Source organism: Mandrillus leucophaeus, unplaced genomic scaffold (assembly GCF_000951045.1).
Source record: "Mandrillus leucophaeus isolate KB7577 unplaced genomic scaffold, Mleu.le_1.0 Scaffold72, whole genome shotgun sequence".
NCBI lineage: Eukaryota > Metazoa > Chordata > Mammalia > Primates > Cercopithecidae > Mandrillus > Mandrillus leucophaeus.
This window is the reverse complement of record NW_012107808.1, coordinates 4,791,834-4,810,930: the sequence shown is the minus strand read 5'-3', so window position 1 is coordinate 4,810,930 and position 19,097 is coordinate 4,791,834. Positions and strand designations below refer to the sequence as shown.

Below are 19,097 nucleotides of genomic sequence, written 5' to 3'. Positions count from 1 at the left end.
TGACGGTGTGTGGCCTTCTAGGGACCTTGATAATAGTGAGGAGCAGCTCAGAAGCAGGGAGAGATCACTTCCTGCTGGGGCAGCTGGGACACTGTCGTGAAAGACTGGGGAGGGGACAGATGGGACATCTGGGACTTGGCAGCCACCTGGGAAGTGGGCACTATCCCCATTGTGTGGATCCAGAAGCTGGGCTGTTTCTAATCAGTTAAAATGAGTAGGTAGAGCCAAGGTGCAGGAAGATGGATTTACTCGGGGTTCAGTTGGTTGGACTGTTGAATTGAGCTGCGAGGAGGTAGAATAAAGTCTGGTCAGCCACTCTGGGGCCGATGCACAGGGGCCCAGCCCGGAGCCCACTTCCGGCCTTGTGAATGCCTCAGTGACTTTGCATATTGTCTTTTTGTTCTCTCTCTTTAGAAATGTTCTCCCACACCTTCCTTCCAGTGGATTTCTAGAAATACCCCGTTTTTCATGACTCACCAATTGAACACATCCTGTTTGGGGAAGTGATAAGAGAGGAATTTGAGAATGGCATGGAGTTGACTCCTAATGATGACTGGTGCAGGGAGTGGACGGCCCAGCCGTCTGCTTGCTCTGCCTCTCACCTGTGTCTCCAGACAAGCTGAATTTCTCCGAGTGCCGTGTTTTACTGTCCCCACCCGACATATGCCAACTGGAGTTTTTCCTGTCCTGTTGTAGGCGGGGATCTGTGTGTGGCCACAGAGTGACTAATGGTAGAATTAATCAAGTTAGATGGGGCCTGTAGTTTTGAACCTGATGAGTTAGATGACCTTTTGGACCACACAGATGGCCAGTCGTTCTGTGCACCAGTGTGGCAGGGATAGAGCTTGTGCCAGCTGCCCCTGGGCAGAGTTGTTTTCTTTTTAAGAGGTAGCCAAGGCAGCCTTGCCTCTCAGGGACCAGCCCTGGTGGATGGCACCCTGGCCCTTCCCTTTCCAGGGCTCTGATTTTCCCCATGGCTTGCTGTTATTTCACTCATGGAGTTCGGATGTTGCTCATTCCAGCAGAGGCCGGATGTGTAAATCATCCTGCAGCAGTTCTGTCTTGTATGGCCCGAGGCTCCTTGGTGGGTTGATTGGAAAGCCCAGTACATTAGGGAGTGAAGGGAGTGAAGTAAAGAGAAATGGAGGAGGGAGAACTGGAGCTGGGGCACGTGAGCTGCTGCGGCAGCGTAGGGGAGGCGGGGGAGTTTAGACTGGTCTCAGGGTCAGGAGTGGCTGACAGCCGAGGTGTTGGGCTGGGTAGGGCAGAGTGAGCCACATGGCCTGGCAGCTGTGATGGGAACATGTAAGAAGCCATCGGGCTGCTGTGTTTTAGACGTGTGAACCCTGAGGGTAGAACCCGGAGAACTTGATTGGTGGATGCAGCTGGCAGTGCCTTTCCGTGAATGGCAAGGGCAGTGGGCTTAGGCAAATAGAGCCGCTCCGCCTGGCAGTTTTGCCTCCCAGCGGACTTCTGGCAAGGTCTGGAGTCATGTTTGGTCTGCCAGGACTGGGGACTGGGGTGCTGGTGGCATCTAGTGGGTGGAGGCCAGGATGCTACTACACATCCCACAGTGCCCAGGACTGCACCCATCACAAAGAAATACCTTGCCCCAAGTGTGTCTGGGCCCGAGATTGAGAAACCCTGGGTCAGAAGGCTTCAGGTGATGGTGAGCTTGGAGGGCGGGTCAGGGAGGGACAAAGGGATGTCCTTGGCATCTGGTTTACTTTGGGGCCCCTGTTTCCTGCTCTTGGTGGGCCTGAGTCTCTCTGTAATTTGTGCAGGATGAAGTTGACCTGGACGTTTCATAAGCAGAGGCTTGTAGGTAATCAAGTGCCATGAAGTAAAGATCATGATTTTGGGCCACTTGGATATATTAAGTCCATTGACATCTTCAAAGAGTTAGATTGAAATGCTGATCCTCTTGTACTCCTGAGATGTTCTCATCCTTGCCTGTATTATGTTTTTCTGTTTTTTAACCTGTGTTGTGCAGAATGCCAGATGAACTTTTTAGGGGGTATATTTTGATATGTTTTATGAAGATTAATAAAATTAAAATTGTCTTAGTACTGATGTAAAGAGCTTGAACTTAATTTAGTTTTATAATTGTCTGTATAAACATTCTTAATGTCTAAAGGAGGATTTTTTACTGGAGAGACAAAGGGAAATTAAAACTTGATAAAATTTAAAAAATTAAAAGCAACTATTACTCCCTGTTATTGTATGTATGTATGTGTAGGTGGTTGTGTGTGTGCGCGTATGAGAGAGACAGACAGTGCATTTTACTTTTTTGTTTTTTAAAGATCCTGCCTTTAAATTTGGAACTATAATTATTTGTCAGCACAGTTAATTTTTTTTTCTTGCGTTTTTTTTTTTTTTTTCTCTCCTTTTCTGTGTTGGAGAAAAGGTGCTGTATGTTGTCTACTTCAGGTTTCTTTTTTGACTGAATGGGACAAGGATAGGGCAAGATCTGAGTGTCAGAAAGATCCCCCCCAAGGCTAGTGTGGGTACCAGGCACGGCTGGGGTAGGAGACGGGGAGGTGCACCAGGCGGGAAGGCAGGATGAGGTCCAAGTTGAGGCCAGGGCCAAGGGTAGGGGAAGGCAGGAACAGCTTGGAGAAATAGGCAAGAGGAACAGGTCTCTGACCTCTTAGCTGTGGGGGCTGGGAAAGGGGTGGGAATCCAGGAAAACACTGGTTTCTGGCTTGAGTGAGTAGAAGCTTTTTTTTAAAAAGAGAGTTAAAAAAAAAAAAACCCCACACGTTTTGATGATTAATGTTGCTTTCTGACTTTTGCTTTTCAAAAAATGAAAATGGAAAAGTTTTAACAGGGCCTCAACTCCTGAGGCTGGATTAGGATATTTCTCATTTACATTGTGACTTTTAGAAGATTAGGATGATTCTGACCATTTTCTGAAATTTAGGAAGCACTCACTTGGTCTTTTGGTCTTTTTTTTTTTTTTTTTTTTTTTAAAGACAGATTCTTGCTCTGTTGCCCAGGCTGGAATGCAGTGGCACGATCTCCACTCACTGCGGCCTCAACCTCCTAGGCTATCTTCCCATTTTAGCCTCTCAAGTAGCTGGGACTACAGGTACATGCCACCATGCCTGGCTGATTATTTTTATTTTTATTTTTTGTAGAGATGGGGGTCTCACTATGTTGCCCAGGCTGGTCTCAAACTCCTGGGCTCAAGAGATCCTCCTGCCTTGGCCCCCCAAAGTGCTGGGATTACAGGCGTGAGCCACTGTGCCTGGCCTGCTCCGGTCGAAGGCTAGATTCTGAGTGACCAGGAGACTGAGTCTTTGCTCACCTGGTGGAGTATATTGTATACAGTAGGTGCCCAGGTTTCTTCTTTTGGTTTGGAGAGCAGTTGTCTTGAGGAAAACCAGTGAGATGATCCCGTCTCTTCCCATGATTTTGAGAGTATGATCTCTGTACCGATTCAGAAGAGCCCTGAGGGTCAAGATGTTAGAGGTGAGTGGCCTTCTGCGTCTGACCTGTGGCTCCAGTGTGTGGATCTGTGGGCTGGCGTGTCTCACGTGTGTGTACTGGGGTTTCCCTCTTCCACAGTGGGAGGTGGTCGGTGCGTGGGAGGAGCCATGGCTCTGGCCTCCGACTGCTGGGGTTTGAATTTAGGGTGAGCACTTACTCTCACGGTTACCTGACAGGCTGCTTACCGATCTTCACACGGGTGAGCTTATTGATGATACACACAGGTGACAGTTTAGATTGTATGCTGCTTGCTTGTATTTGTTCTGGTTTTAAAACCTCAGCTCCTCTAGTCTTTGGTAGACACTCTTATGTTATATCTTGGGCAACTTAGTTCCTCTTTCTGGAGCCTCAGTTTCCCCATCTGTAACACCAGAGAGCTGGACTTAGGGGAACCCCTTGGCATTTGACAATACTCCAGGCTTTTGTAAACAAATTGTCCACAGCTTTACTGAGCTACAGCCACATCCGCTTGGAAAAGCATTGTCTTCCCAGCCTGTGCAGAATCCAGATCAGTTTCATCCATCTTCTCATGGGGGCTGCTCCATCCCTTGTCTTACTGGAAATGTCTTTCTCAAGGGTCTTTTCTGGTGTACAGGTCTCCCTGGAGATGGAAAATCACAGCACCTGGTTTAAGTACAGTGTGGTGTTTGCATGGGGAGGAGAGGCTGAGGGCTATAGCCTCTGAGTTCAGGAGTAATAAGGTGTTTGTTTCTTTTCTTGACCAGGTTTTTTGGTGGTATAATTTACATACAATGAAATTTACCCTAAGAGTACACTTTGATGAATCTAACAAATGTACAGTTGTGTAATCTCCACCATTATGACCTAAAACACCCCAAAAGCTTCCCTCTTGCTAACGTGACTGGCTTGGTGGTTCTGGTGGCTTTTTTTGTAGATTGCCTAGCATTTCTACATAGATGATTTTGTCTTCTATGAACGCTGTTTGCCTCCTTCCTTCCCGATTTGTTTGCCTGCTCCCACTTTGTCTTGCTGTACTGTGTTCCCTCGGCCTCCCGCAGCCTGGAGGGGCAGAGGAAGAGCGGCCTCCTCCTGCCTGTCCCTCCCAGCCCCTCTCTGTCCCGTGGCGTTAGCAGCAAGGGCTGTGTAGCTGCCTGTTAGTGGGTTGCCTTCTGTTCCTAGTTTGCTGGTTTTTTATCATGAATGGGTGTTTAATTTCATCAGATGCTTTTTCCGCACTGACTGAGATGACCATATGGTTTCCCTTTTTTAGCTTGTTAGTGTGGTGAATTACATTTTTAACACTGCAACTACTCTTTGGTGTGGAAGCCTTATGTGTGGGGTAAGCACAGATTTGGTGTCATCATGTTGGGATTTGAGGATTAGCTGTTCTACACTTCATAAGGATATAGTACATTCAGTTATTGACAGCAGCTAGACTGCATAGTCACTCCTGTGGGGCTGATCTGTTTAATTATCATTGTTGACCTTTTTACTCTTTCATTGTATTTTGGGTAGAATGAAGTCATGTGTGTGGTGATGAGGGGGTGGGGGGAGATAATAACAAACTCTTCTGTAGCCTGAACTCCTTAGTTCTTATAACCCATAGGTGTAGGTATCATTTTCTTTATTTTATGAATGAGGAAATTGAGGTCCAGCTTCTTGGAAGGTAAGAGAAGTGAGTCCCATTTCCCCTAATGTTAACTGAGCACCATTTATATGCTGGCCATTTGGACCCATCTAAGGGGCACAAAACCATTGTTTTTTGTTGTTGTTGTTGTTGAAACCACAGTAATGGCAGCATCTTTTTTTTTTTTTGGAGACAAGTCCTCACTCTGTTGCCCAGGCTGGTCAGTGGCGTGATCACGGCTCACTGCGGCCTTGGCCTTTCTGGGCTCAAGTGATCCTCCCACCTCAGCCTCTTGAGTAGCTTAGACTACAGGTGCATGCCACCATGCCCTGGTAATTTTTTTGTAGAGATGAGGTTTTGCCATGTTTAAGTGACTTTCCCAAGGCCTTGTAGCTGGTAAGAAGGAGGTCTTCTAAGTTGAATTCTTTTCCCTGTCCTACTACTTTTGGGGTGGTTTATGGAAAGAAATTAAGTCAGGATGAAAAAGCTAGTCAATTTCTTAGAGCATTGTAGACAAGATTTTCACAGTTGATCTTCACAGACTTATCTAAACACTGTAGCCCCATTATCCTTGGGGGTATGTTCCAAGAGCCTCGGTGGATGCCTGCAGCCAGCGAATATTGAACTAGTTTGCCTGCATTCATGGCATGTCTCTGTTCATGTCATGTCTTCCTTCCACAATTTTTTTTTTTTTTAAAATTTGAGACAGGGTCTCACTCTGTCACCCAGGCTGGAATGCAGTGGCACTATCACGGCTCACTACAGCCTCCATTTCCTGGGCTCAGGTGATCCTCCCACCTCAGCCTCCCCAGTAGCTGGGATCACAGGCATGCACCACCATGCCCAGCTAATTTTTTGTAGAGATGGGGTTTCTCCATGTTTCCAGGCTGGTCTCAAACTCCTGGACTCGAGCAGTTCACCTGCCTTGGCCTCCCAAAGTGCTGAGGTTTCAGGTGTGAGCCGTGCCTGGCCCCTCCCACAAGTTAATGCTTTTCATCATAACTAAGCACTTGCCATGCGCCACGGCCGTAGCTTTTGCAGTTTGAGGTGCGAAGGCAAAGCTAGCATGAATTTATTTTTTTCTTCTTTACCATTTCATGAATAGAAGACCCATTTTACCTTAGATCTTAGCAACCTCAGCATAGGAATTTTTCCTTAAGTCAAGGACTTTCATCTTTTTACTTAAAGGAAGTGCTGTATGACTTCTCCTTGGCATATCTGCATTGCCAGCATCAAGGGTTCTTGTGCCCTGGGACCATTATTATGTAAAAAATAAGGGGTACTTGAACACAGGCTCTGCAGTACTGGGACAATCATCTCGTAACCTAGGCAGCTACTAGGTGACTCATGGGCAGGTAGCATGGACCTTGTGGTTCTGCCAGACAAAGGGAGGAGTCACATCCCGTGTGGGAGGCAGGAGGTGTGAGATTTCATCTCTCGACACAGAACAGCAAGCAATTTAAAACTTTTGAGTTGTTTATTTCTGGATTTTTCCGTGGTATATTTTTGGACTGTGGTTAGTGGAAACTGGAAAATGAAACTGTGGATAAGAGGGGACTACTGTATCTGGATGAGTCCAAAAACACATTCTAAGATGAATTTATGAGCTCACATATTTATCTTTTAGGATACGGTCTTTCTGAATTTAGCATGTGTCCTGGAAGATATTTTGTCAGTATTAAGTAATGCTGCAGAATTTTGGTTGAACTGTTGTGCATGTAGAACATTAATTCTTTGTTTTCCTGATGGATTTTGGTGAGAGGTTTTCCGGGAAGTCGTTGTCCTGTTACCACTTTGCATGCTAAACTGGTGCAATTATGAGTTCATTATCCATCTCAGGGTTGGGGATGTACATACATACATGAGAAGCAAACTGGCTGGGTGTGGTGGCTTATGCCGATAATCCCAGTACACTGGGAGACCAAAGAAGCAGGAGGATCGCTTGAGCCCAGGAGTTCGAGACCAGCCTGGGAAACATGGCAAACCCCCATCTTTTACCCAGGCATGGTGGTGCCGTGATCGCACCACTGCACTCCAGCCTGGAGTCTCAAACCAGCCTCAAACAACAACAAAAAAACTAATTGCTCTAAGTAAATGTTCATGCCTCACCAAAGATATGTACTATAATTTTCCTGTTGTGGATATGTATATTTGCAACTCCTCCAACATTTACTGAGTATGTGCCAGACACTATACTAACTCAAGGAAAGGGAGGAGAAGGAAAGGGATGGCATTTTGATCTGGACCTCAAAGGTTGATTCTAATAAGTGAGAACTCAGGACCTTTCAGGTAGAGGATTTCATGGTTGCACATGTTAGGGTCCCAGTAAGTTTAGGGGAGCATGTTAGACAGATTAAGAACTTTGTTATCAGGCAGACACATGTGAATTTCAAACCCGGTTTTACTACTTGGTAACTGTACTTCTGGGCAAGTTGGTTAGCTTCTTCTAGCACTAGTTTCCTCATATGAAGCAAGGAGGAGAAGGCGTAATGTGTACCTCACAGGCGTTCGTTGTGTTTGCTATCTTGGAAGTGAGAGGGGAGGTCTGTGCTCTGTGTTGGAATGAAACTTTTTCATTTTTTTTGGCCAGACAGTGGTGGTAGGCGTTCTTTGGATCGTGATCTTCGGGGCACATGCTTTGGCGGTTTACAGATAGAGATCTGACCTGGTCCAGGGGAAGTGCAGATTCAGTTCCTTGCTGAGACTGTCAGGAGCTCTTCCATCACCTAGCCCTGTGCCAGCACATTGGTGGTGCTTGGTAAATGTTTGTTGAATAAGTGCACTAAGGTTTCAGTGTAACCTCTGGTGATCTGCTTCTGGAAGCCTTTTTTTCTAGTAGGGTCACACCTAGAGGAATTGGATGCTACAAACTGTGATAGACCCAGTACCGTACTTTAGCCGCTGTGTCTAGCTTGACCGGGATGGGCACTTGTGCCCTTAGCCTGTCTTGGAGTTGACATCTCGTGTTGGGCAGTGTGTGGGCTCTGTTCCCTGAGTCTTCGTCCTGAAGCTGCTGGGGCTGATAGCTGGTCACCAGATCACCTTTCAGAGGAATGCAGTCCAAAGGCCTTTGCTTCCTCAGGGTGGATGCAAGGAGAGAATCTTCAGCTGATCATCATTTTATCCCATTTTTCTGTTGCCTTTACTGCTCCAAGTTTTCCTTCTTTTCTCATCTCCTTTCTGGAGGAAAATTGCCCTCTCTGGGGAAGCATGATGCTGGGGAAGTAGGCTGTGATTGTCTGATGATTGTCAGGTGAGATGATTACACGATGATTATGTATGTTCAGACCATTGTGTGTGAGACGTTGGTGCACGTTAGCTCCTGCTTTGATATAACTGAGGCCCAGTAACAACAAACAAATTTTTGCTCCAAAAAAGAGGCGTAAGCAGCGTTGTGTGCTTTCTTTATTTTGGCCTACCCTGCATGATGGCTTTAAGTATTATTGAGAGAAGCATATGGATTAACAAAGAGGTGTACTTCACTTTCCAAGAACAGGAATGTTTTGCCCTAGCGAGCCTTTAAGATTTTTTTTATAATGTACATTTTTGTCCATAGATTACAATCACTGTTGTTTAGGAACTCAGATGGAAAGTGTGACTGAGTCAGAGAAGTAACTGTTAAAATACAACTTTGTTTACAATATCTGCTTTTTGTATGTCAGGCAGATGAATTGTATTAAAATACTTCCTAGGTCTAGATATAACTGTATTTACAGGAAGATTGGGGAATGAGATAGCGTTTCCACTTACAGAAGCTTGTTTTGTTTTTACCTAGATTAAGTTGAGGCAGAATGCATGTATAACCAGGGCATTCTGGTACGTAGTCACTCATTCATCTGCTCATTTATTCAGTAAGCACTTTGATTGTTTACTATGCTGGTTGCCGAGGATTCTAAATATGGGCCTTCCAGGACTCACAGTTTAGTTGTGAGGGACAGATACAAGTAATTAGGAAATAGTGTAGTAAAAATAGCCAGCAATTTTTGTTCCCTCCCCAGAATAAGTGTGCTCTGTGTGTGTGTTTTTATGAAGTATGTATATGAAGCTTTCTTTTGGGAATTAGTGGGAACATGACATGTACATAAACTCATCATTAAAAGCATTTGAATATCAGCTGGGCACGGTGGCTCACAACCCAGCACTTTGAGAGGCCGAGGTGGGCGGCCTGTAATCCTAGCACTTTGGGAAACCAGTCTGGGCAACATGGTGAAACCCCTTCTCTACCAAAAAAAATACAGAAATTTGGTGGCGTGCGCCTATGGTCTGAGCTATTGGGGAGGCTGAGGTGGGATAATCGTTTGAACCTGGGAGGCAGAGGTCGCAGTGAGCCGAGATTGTGCCACTGCACTCCAGCCTGGGTCACATAGTGAGACCCTGTCTCAAAACAACAACAGAAAGAATTTGAATGTGTTCAGACTATAGAGTACCTCAGCAAGGTACATTGAGATTAGGAGTAAGTTAAAATGCTTGTCTTTGGAAGATTAAGTGGATGTTAATCTAAGCCAAGTGGATTCTGTAAAACCCTGAAAGAAGTTTTTGAGTTTCATGGTGTGAACAGAACAGAGAACCCTTGATGAGAACACCTGCGTAGCTCCTAGCACGGAGCGTGCGACATAGTTAATGTCCACAGGAAGAGCTTGACACAAACTTAAATATCAAACTTAGTTGAGAAGCGTTTCGCATTCAGCCCCTGTGCCTCAGTGGCCTGGCACTTACTGGGTTGAAGGACAGAATCACTAACCTGGGCTCTTACTACCATTGCAGCCCAGTGTCAGTGACACTTAGGGACTGTTCCCTGAACACCTTCCCAGGTACCCAGAAGTGTTTATAGGAAGAACAGGAGATGGATTTAATGTGGATTTATTTACAGTATATGAGAATACATGATGTGAAGGCAAACCTTTTTCACTAGATCCTTTCTGAGGCATCATCAAAATCATGGTTTTATGGTTTTTATGGTTTAAGGCTAAGAAAACTCAGTTACTTAGCCTTTCTGCAGAGAATTGCTTATTTGACAGGGTGACGCGATGGTGTGTGAGTTCAGTTGCTTTTAGCCAGCATTACTTGAAGTCCTCCCGTCATATAAAAGGTAAAAGCCTGAATCATGCAGGCCTAGGTTTGGATGTGAACTTTTACCTCTTATTGGTAGTGTGACCTTTGACATCAAGTCACTTTGACACCCACTTTGTAGGACTGTGGTAATAATAATATTACCACAGAGGCTGCCTGACACAGAGCCAGCCTGCCTGGCCACTTCATCAGCTCTGTGCTTACTTGGGGGCATTCACTGTGCTAGGTGTGGAGGGTTCTATAAAAACAAACCCTAAAAGACTAGTCATAGATTTATTGTTGGTCATTTGTCAAAGTGATGACAGTTACCGTCTGTAACCTACACTTAGTTTCTGAGTCATTTTGGTGTGTGTTTCTCGAATATTACTTTATATCTTCCTGACTTCTGCATCTAAAAGACCACCACTCTTTCTCTTTGTTTCTTCAGTCAGAAAATACCTATTGGATGCTGGTGCTGCATTTGTGAACAGAGCACACAGAAATCTGGGCCTGGGGGCGCTTGCAGAATTCTGCTTGCTTTCCTTCCTCCCGTCTCTGCAGTCTGACGCTGTATGCCATGCATTAGCCAGTTCATCGTCTGCCTCCACTAGAGTGTCATGGATGCTCCTTGGGGACAGAGGCTTTGTTTTCTTCGCCACCAGATCCCCAGTGCCCAGAGCAGTGCCTGGGACAGCACTTGTTCTCAATAGTTTGTTGTTGTTGTTGTGGGGCTTGGATGCAAGAAGAGTGAGCCCCACATTTGATTATATAATAATTAAAACCTTAAAAACAAGCATACGGTGGGGATGGCTATCTCAGTTCAGAAGGTTCTGTGGAAAGGACCGGAGCGTCGTGTGGCCTTGTTGGGGGAAGGAGCTCTGTGTTGGCTAGCAGGAGGCCTTGTTGGGGGGCCTTGGCTTTATCCCTGAGCAGCTGCTTGACTTCAGGCAACTCTTTATGTTTGAGTGAAAAAATGGATGGGATTCTCTGTATGGTTTCTCCAAACCCATACTCCTTAGACATTTAAAACAGGTGGACGGAGCCCGCTTTTCATTTCACCTGACTTCTCAGTAACCACTTACTACACTGAGCAGGTAAACTAGTGTGAAATTTTTATTTTTAAAAAAATTTTTACAGGCAGGGTCTTGCTCTGTTACCTAGGCTGGAGTGCAGATCATGACCCACTGCAGCCTCGACCTCCTGGGCTCAGTGATCTTCCTGCCTTGGTCTCCCAAGTAGCTGGAGCCACAGGCGTGCGCCACCATGCCTGGCTAATTTTTTAAAACAATTTTTTGTAGAGACAGAGTATCGCCATATTGCCCAGACTGGTCTTAAACTCCTGGGCTCAAGCAATCTGCTCGCCTTGGCTTCCCATGCTGGGATTACAGGCATGAGCCACCACGCCCAGCCCAACCCTGTGAAAATTGTAATAATTCACCTGTACATAAAGTTTCATCCTGCATTCAGAATAAAGAGAACTGTGAGAGGTCTTCAGTTTAGTCATCTTTACTACAACTTTCTTTTCTTTTTTCCTTAATGCTCTTGATCTTGTCACATCCAGATGATTTAGTCCAATGTGGCTCGATGTGGCAGAGGCTCATTCCTGGGGTACTGCTGGCTTCTACACAAGCGTGTGTACTGCTGCATGTGGAGAAATTGTCCAGGTTTTTTGTTTTGTTTGAGACAAAGTCTTGCTCCATCATCAGGCTGGAGTGCAGTGGCATGAACTTGGCTCACTGCAGCCTTGACCTCTTGGGCCCAAGCTGTCCTCCTACTTCAGCCTCCCATGTAACTGGGGCCACAGTATATACTACCAAACCCAGCTGATTTTTTAATGTTTTTGTAGAGACGGGGTCTGTGTTGCCCAGGATGACCTTGAACTCCTGGGCTCATGCAATCTGCTTGCCTCAGCCTCCAAAGTGCTGGGATTATAGGTGTGAGCCACTGTGGCCAGCCTGTCCAGTAATATTTTTAATTGAGAAGGGTCTTCTTCCTGACAGCAGTCTATCTGCTTGTGAGTTTTGATGGCACAAGCTGCATGGATCTGGTATTGGGGTGGCAGCAGCTGGAAATCCTAATGAGGATGAGCTCTCCGCTCCTCAATTAAGGAGACTGACTTGCCCTTCACCAGAGGCTGCTGTCTTGGAACCACTCCAAGTCCCCAGATGCCCAGGGAGTCCCGGACGGTGCCCGGTCCTCATTTGCACAAGGTGAATCAGTTTAGCAATTTGCCTGCCTAATAGGATGTTGCCCTCATGGACCTTATTACCTCACGCGCTGCTTTCGGTCCATTATTTAGCTTTTTGATTTGAGTGCTTCTGCAGATTTGCTGGTTGCGTCTGTTATTATAGAAGGGTTTTTAAGGTAGCCATGTGTAGTGGAAGGACCATGGATGGGCAGTGGGTTCCAGGGTTCAGATCCTACCTCTGCTGCTCACTAGCTCAGATGTCTTTGGTCTTCAGATTCCTCATTCTGAAATTTGGGAATGATACTCAGTCATTAAGTGAAACAGCGTTTAGAAAGCGCCTAGACTGGTGCCAGACGCGGAGTAGGTGTTCAGTGAATGCAGAAGCTATTCTTGTTATTTTTTGCACTTGCTGACAGTTCCTATCCTTAGATAGTCTCTGTCTTTAAACTTCATGTGCCTCAGGTTTAAAATCTACTGCTAAACTCAGCTGATCCAGGAAACTGCCACTTTTTGGCCCTAATTCCCACTGTCCTCCTCCACCCCCCTCACTGATAACCTCTTTATGATATATCCTCCCAGCTCTCAGGCATAATTATGCCCCACTTATCCAGAGGTCAGACTTTTAGCAACCTCTGCCATCTGGAACATATCCAGGAACTGGAAGTCAACAGAAAAGGCCTCGGAGCTCAGCTGTCCTCGAGTCTGGGACAGACGCTAGGTGGAGAAGGGGTGGTTGATGGAAGGGGGGCGGCTGACAGCAGCAAGAGATGGCAGGTGGCCCAGAAGACGAACTCAGCAGAGCAGGGCCATCAGCGTGGTGGCCAGCAGTTCTGTATCCCACACTAACCACGGGGGCCACGCAGGCCCGTGTTTCGAGTGGGAATCTTTGGTGCTCCCAACAATCCTAAGTATTAAGGTCAAATTATATTCAATATTTGTTAATAAAAAAGGAAAATATAAAATCTGTTTTATAGCCAAGGTGATTTTTAGAAAACCCTTTGGTATCTCGGTGTCATTTTTTTTCCTGGATAATTAGTGTATGTGCAGCTCTTCATTTTTCAAGCGTGGGGAAAATGCCAACATAGAGAGGATAGAACACGGGCTTTGGAGTCGCATTCCAGGGTGTGCCTCTTGTTTATTCTGCCACCTCCTTGCTAGTTGACCCCAGTGAGAGTCAGCGTTTTGGGTCTCGGTTTCTTCCTCTGTAAAACCTCAGAGGTGTGTCAGAAGAAATAGGCAAGACGCTGATGGTGAGGTCTCAGATACCCAGGCCCTGGCTGGGTGTGGGAATTCACTGCTTCCACTGTTTACTTTGCTTGTAACTTCCACTCCTATCTACCAGCCACTTGGTAAATTTCCTTACACCATTTGGCATGTAGGTTGTATATTTCAATTAGATTGCAGTTCTTTATGGCCAGGGACGCTGTCCCTGAACCTAGTTTTTTAGTATCTCTGAATTCTTCCTGATGTTGACTCTGATGTGAGCTCAGTGTTAGGTGGCAAGGAGGCTGGCCCTGTGTCCACCTGTCACGGAAGCTCTCAATTTCCCCGAATCCAGAGGGAGGTAATTTGTGTAAAATAACGCTGTCCTCCAATCTGCATAAATTCCCCCCAATTCGAATACATAGGATCCTAGAATTTTAGGTCTAGAGGAGATTTTATTTTAGCATTCTCATGGACAAATTGCATGTTTTGTGGCTGGGCCGGGCATGTAGGAGCTGAGGGGCTGTCATGTGGCTGAGACCACACAGCCAGACTGTGGTGGAGCCAGGCTGGCCCCCTTGGGGCCTCCTTAGCTCCAGTTTCTTTCCTCTGTCTGACAGCAATGGTCTCATGTCTTGTCCTTCCTGCTGTGAGCTTCAGCCTCAAACTCCACCATGATTGTGAAGTGAACTTGGAGTGAACTTGGTCTGTGGCTCAGCCTGCCCGTGGCCTGTCTGTCTGCCCCATTCTGCCCTCATGTCTCTAGAGAGGATGGCAATGCCTTCCCCATATATGTTCACTTCTCTGATGATTGTGGTATCTAATGGGTTTCATTCTGATCAACTTGACCCACTCACTTGGGCTTGTTCTTTGCTCTGATGGAGAGTAATTTGAAGGGCTGTAATGACACTGTGCCTGCTCCAGACAACCCCTAGGAGCTTGCGAAGATTGCCCTGTAGGAAGAATTGCTGACGTCCTGTGAATAATTCCTGGGAAGGAAATGCCAGGCTGACCCATTACATAGACTGCATAGCCGTGACTTAGCAGGGTGGAGCACCCACATTCTCGTGTGGACAGAAAGTTCACAGCCTGAGTGAGGCTGGGCGCCGGGCTGAGATTGCTGGCACGGGCCTCCTGGCACTGCAGGCAGGCGTGCCCAGGCTGGCAGGGGAGCTGCATGCACTGCCACCCCTAGAGGAGGGCAGGGCTGCGTGGGAACAATGCAGAGCATGACCGAGGGGTGTGATCAGAGAGAGGCTACCCTGAAAACCCTCTGCTAGGCTTCCAGATTTTTGTTTTGGGATGGTCCTGCTCATGATTTGTGAGAAGTGTGTAGGAACGTTGGGCCACCCTCTCCTGCCCATCAAAAGGCTACATGCCATGTGGAAGGACGGCAGGGTGTGGGGTCAAATCTGGGTGTACAGCTCTTCCCTTCTTCCCATTTTCTTACTTGGAATACTTACTCACTTGTGTTCCAGTTTTATCATCTGTAACATGAGGAAACTAATATCTACGTCAGTTGCTTTGTAGGGTTTCATAAAGCTAAAGTAATACCCCTGATGTCCTTGGGGGCAGAAACTGTCAGGATCATTTTTAGCATTTAACACGCTGCCTGGCACAGAGTGGTCATGTAACATTTGTTGGATAAAACTCCTTAAACTATAAGGAATGTTACACACATGGCTATTACTGCTAATAGTTCAGCAAATGGTATTTGACCACAGACTTCCTGCCTAGGCACCAGGGAAGAGGGGAAAGAACACAACATGTAACTACACAGTTGTCCCTAAGGCTCCTGGAGTTCTCATGGTGCCCCAGGTGCCATGCATGACTTTAAAGATGGGAGTGGGGATGCAGGATGCCAGACATGGGACCCTTGGGTGGGAATTGGGGCCCCGGATCTTTAATCACTTAAGAAGCCTTGGGAGGTGTAAAGCGTTTTCCCATTCCACAGAGGGTAGAAAAGGATACAGGGCACATTGCAGATGCAGCGTGGTGCTCTTTCATTGAAGCCGAGGCCACAATCAACTGTCGGTCAAGGTTGGAAGCAGAAAGCAGTGAGCACCCAGAGAGGAACAGGAATAGGCTGGGGAGCTCGGGAGCTCTGAATGAGAGCCAGGGTGGAGCAGAGGTGTCTCAGCCCCTGAGATGCTGCAGTCTCCCTGTTAATCTGCCTTGTGGAATTAAGCTATACCTGCGGGGTCCTAGGGATGTGATTCAGCACAGCCACTGTGGGCCATCTGTGAGCAAAGTGCTGAGCCCACCATGGTGGAGATACAGAAATAGACAAGACTCAGGGCTTGCTCCCAGGGAACTTAGAACAGTGAACTATGAAACAAGGCGAGGTGAAAGGCAATTTCTTGTAGAGATAAGATGGGAACCCAGAGTGGGCAGGCTCACCAAGGAGGTGGCAGTTGAGTGGATCTTGAAGATCTGTAGAATTTGAATTGGAGACAGATTAGAGGTGAGAAAACACGCTGAGGTGTGGAAACCCACAGGTTTTTCAGGGCTCAAGGGGACCGGAGTGGAGGGAGTGGAGCGTAGGGGACGGGTAAACAGATCACGAAGGAGATTTGGAAGGGAGGAACGCGGCCAGAGCGTTGTCACATCGGGAGTTTATTCCGCAAGCAGAGGTGGGCCCTGTGGCTTTCCCTCAGGTCACTCGTTTTACAGAGAAGGGGACTGAGGTTATCTGGGTGGGGCTGGCACTTGACTTCGTCCCACTCCCTCCCACCTTCTGGGCTCCCTCTGCTTGATATTGACGTGCAACAGCCTTGGGGGACCTGCCCTCCCCATGGGAGCCCAGACCTGGGGAATCTGGCTGAGTCTGGCTGCTCAGTGGGTCTGGGCGCAGAGCATGTGGAGAAATTGAGAAGCTCGAAGCAGAACAGCTAATCCTTGATGTCCATCGAGTGGGTTTTGTGTGCTTAATGAGTAAATGTGCATTTTACACTTTACTAAAATGCATGACCTCATCTGACTTTCCTTTTCCCTCCATCCCAGCTGGTGAGCTGGGGACTCACTGACCCTTGGGAGGAGGGGAAGGGAACAGCTGGGGGGCGCACCTTGTTGAAATTGTGGGGTCTTTCCTGGGGACCTTCGGCTTTGTGATGGGGAAGTGGAGTGACTGGAGGACATCAGCATGTCAAATGGAACGCCTTCAGGAATGACGCAAGGGGAAGGTGATTGTGGCTGAGGGCGAGGAACAGCTGCCAGGAAGGAAGACTGAATGTGAGTTTCCTGGCAGTGATGGACGGAGCAGAGATGGGCCTGAGGCCACTGACAGGGGGCTTTAGGAATGGGAAGCCTATGCCCACATTGCTTATTTTTTTCTTTCCTTACATTTTTTTTTTTTAATTGTCATCTGTAGTTCATTGAATGTCGTTCATCAGTTATTTGAAACAAATCAGATGTACTTGGGAAGTACTGGCCTGTAGATGTCAGAGTGTTAGCCTGTATAAAACCTTCCCTCTGGGAAATGCTGGAAGGAGAGCCTTTGTGTCACAAAAGCTGTTAACACACACTGTGAGACGCTGACATGCGCCTTGGAGAGAGGTCACTGAGGCCAGGGAGGGCAGGCGTGCCTCACACCAGCTGCTGGGACTGCGTTGGAGTGAGGCCACTGAGCCTTGAAGGTCAAAGAGCAGATGACAACTGAGAGTAATTGATGAACCAAGGACTATAGGAAGAGTCATTTTAAATAAGGCCTTTGGGGCTGCGTGCAGTGGCTCTTGCCTATAATCCCAGCACTTTGAGAAACCAAGATGGGTGGATCACTTGAGGCCAGGAGTTCAAGACCAGGTTGGTGAACAGTTCTGTCTTTACTGAAAATACAGAAAATTAGCTGGGCATGGTGGCACACGCCCAGCTACTCAGGAGGCTAAGGCGCGAGAATTGCTTAAACCCAGGAGGTGGAGGTTGCAGTGAGCCGAGATCACGCCGTGCACTCCAGCCTGGGCAACAAAGTGAGACCCTGTTCCCCCAATTCCCGCCCCCCAAAAAAAAGCCTTTGGAAGACAGTTAAAGAGTTTAGGAACATGGCAGGTCGTGGTGGCTCACACCTGTAATCCCAGCACTTTGGGAGGCCGAGGCGGGCAGATCACAAGGTCAGGAGATGGAGACCATCCTGGCTAACACGGTGAAACCCCGTCTCTACTAAAAATACAAAAAATTAGCCGGGCGTGGTGGTGGCGCCTGTAGTCCCAGCTACTCAGGAGGCTGAGGCAGATTGAGAATGGCGTGAACCCGGGAGGCGGAGATGGCAGTGAGCCAAGATTGCGCCACTGCACTCCGGCCTGGGCGACAGAGCGAGAGACTCCGTCTCAAGGGAAAAAAAAAAAATTAGGAACACAAGCAGATAGTGCTTGGGCCCGATCACTGGTCCTACCCCAAGCATCCTGACTTTTTAGTTGTTTACTGCAGCCCTCAAAAGCTGCCCGTGCATCCCTGAGCCCCAGCCAATCCCAAGGCAACAAAGAAACAAAAGTCATTTTTTGATGTTTTTAAAAATCAGCTGAATTGAGGTCTACTCTGCATACAATAAAAATCACCAGTTTTTTTTTTTTTAAAACAGTTTCACTCTTGTCACCCAGGCTGGAGTGCAGTGGCGCGATCTCGGCTCACTGCAACCTCTGCTTCCTGGGTTTAAGTGATTCTCCTCCTGTGTAGCTGGGATTACAGGCGCCCGCCAGCACATCTGGCTAATTTTTGTATTTTTAGTAGAGATAGAGATTCACCATGTTGGCCAGACTGGTCTCGAGCTCCTGACCTCAGGTGATCCGCCAGCCTTGGCTTTCCAAAGTGCTGGGATTACAGGCGTGAACCACCGTGCCTGGCTAAAATTCACCAGCTTTAAGTGTGCAGTTTAGTGGGTTTTGTGAAACCGTGTAAGCACCCCTACAGTTGTAACATAGCAGAGTGCCATCATGCAAAACTCCCCTCTTCGGTTGGCTCCCCCACCCCTGCCTCCCTGCATCTCTGGGCTGCTTTCTGTCCCTGCAGTTTTGCCTTTTTTAGAATTCCATATGAATGGAATGATAGGGTGTGTAACCTTTTGTGTATGATTTCTTTTGGTTAACCTGGTGCCCTAGTGATTACAATGTAGCATGTATCTGTAGACCACTCCTTTGCATTGTTGAATAATGTTCTGTTATATGGATACAGAGTAAGTTCCCCCTTACCTGCATTTCACTCTCCAAGGTTTCAGTTACCTGAAGTCAACCCAGGTCTGAAAGTAGTGCATACAACCAGACATTTTGAGAAAGAGACCACATTCACATAACTTTTATTACAGTATATTGTTGGCCGGGCACAGTGGCTCATGCCTGTAATCCCAGCACTTTGGGAGGCCGAGGTGAGTGGATCAGGAGTTTGAGACCAGCCTGGCCAATATAGTGAAACTCCGTCTCTACTAAAAATACAAAAATTAGCTGGACGTGGTTGCGCGTGTCTGTAGTCCCAGTTACCCAGGAGGCTGAGGCAGGAGAATTGCTTGAAGCCAGGAGGCAGAGGTTGCAGTGAGCAGAGATCGTACCACTGCACTCCAACCTGGGGAACAGAGGAAGACGCTCAAAAAAA

General features: G+C 47.2%; 1 protein-coding gene across 1 annotated transcript in view; it reads left to right on the top strand.

Moving 5' to 3' along the window:
* The first annotated feature begins 979 nt into the window (after positions 1-979).
* The window catches only part of ASAP2 (ArfGAP with SH3 domain, ankyrin repeat and PH domain 2), a 175,623-nt gene continuing 157,505 nt past the window's right edge, over positions 980-19,097 (top strand). Inside the window, exon 1 of the mRNA XM_011965316.1 lies at positions 980-1,084. Coding sequence (XP_011820706.1) covers positions 1,007-1,084 — 78 coding nt within the window. The 5' untranslated portion in view covers positions 980-1,006. The remainder of the gene's footprint in view (positions 1,085-19,097) is intronic.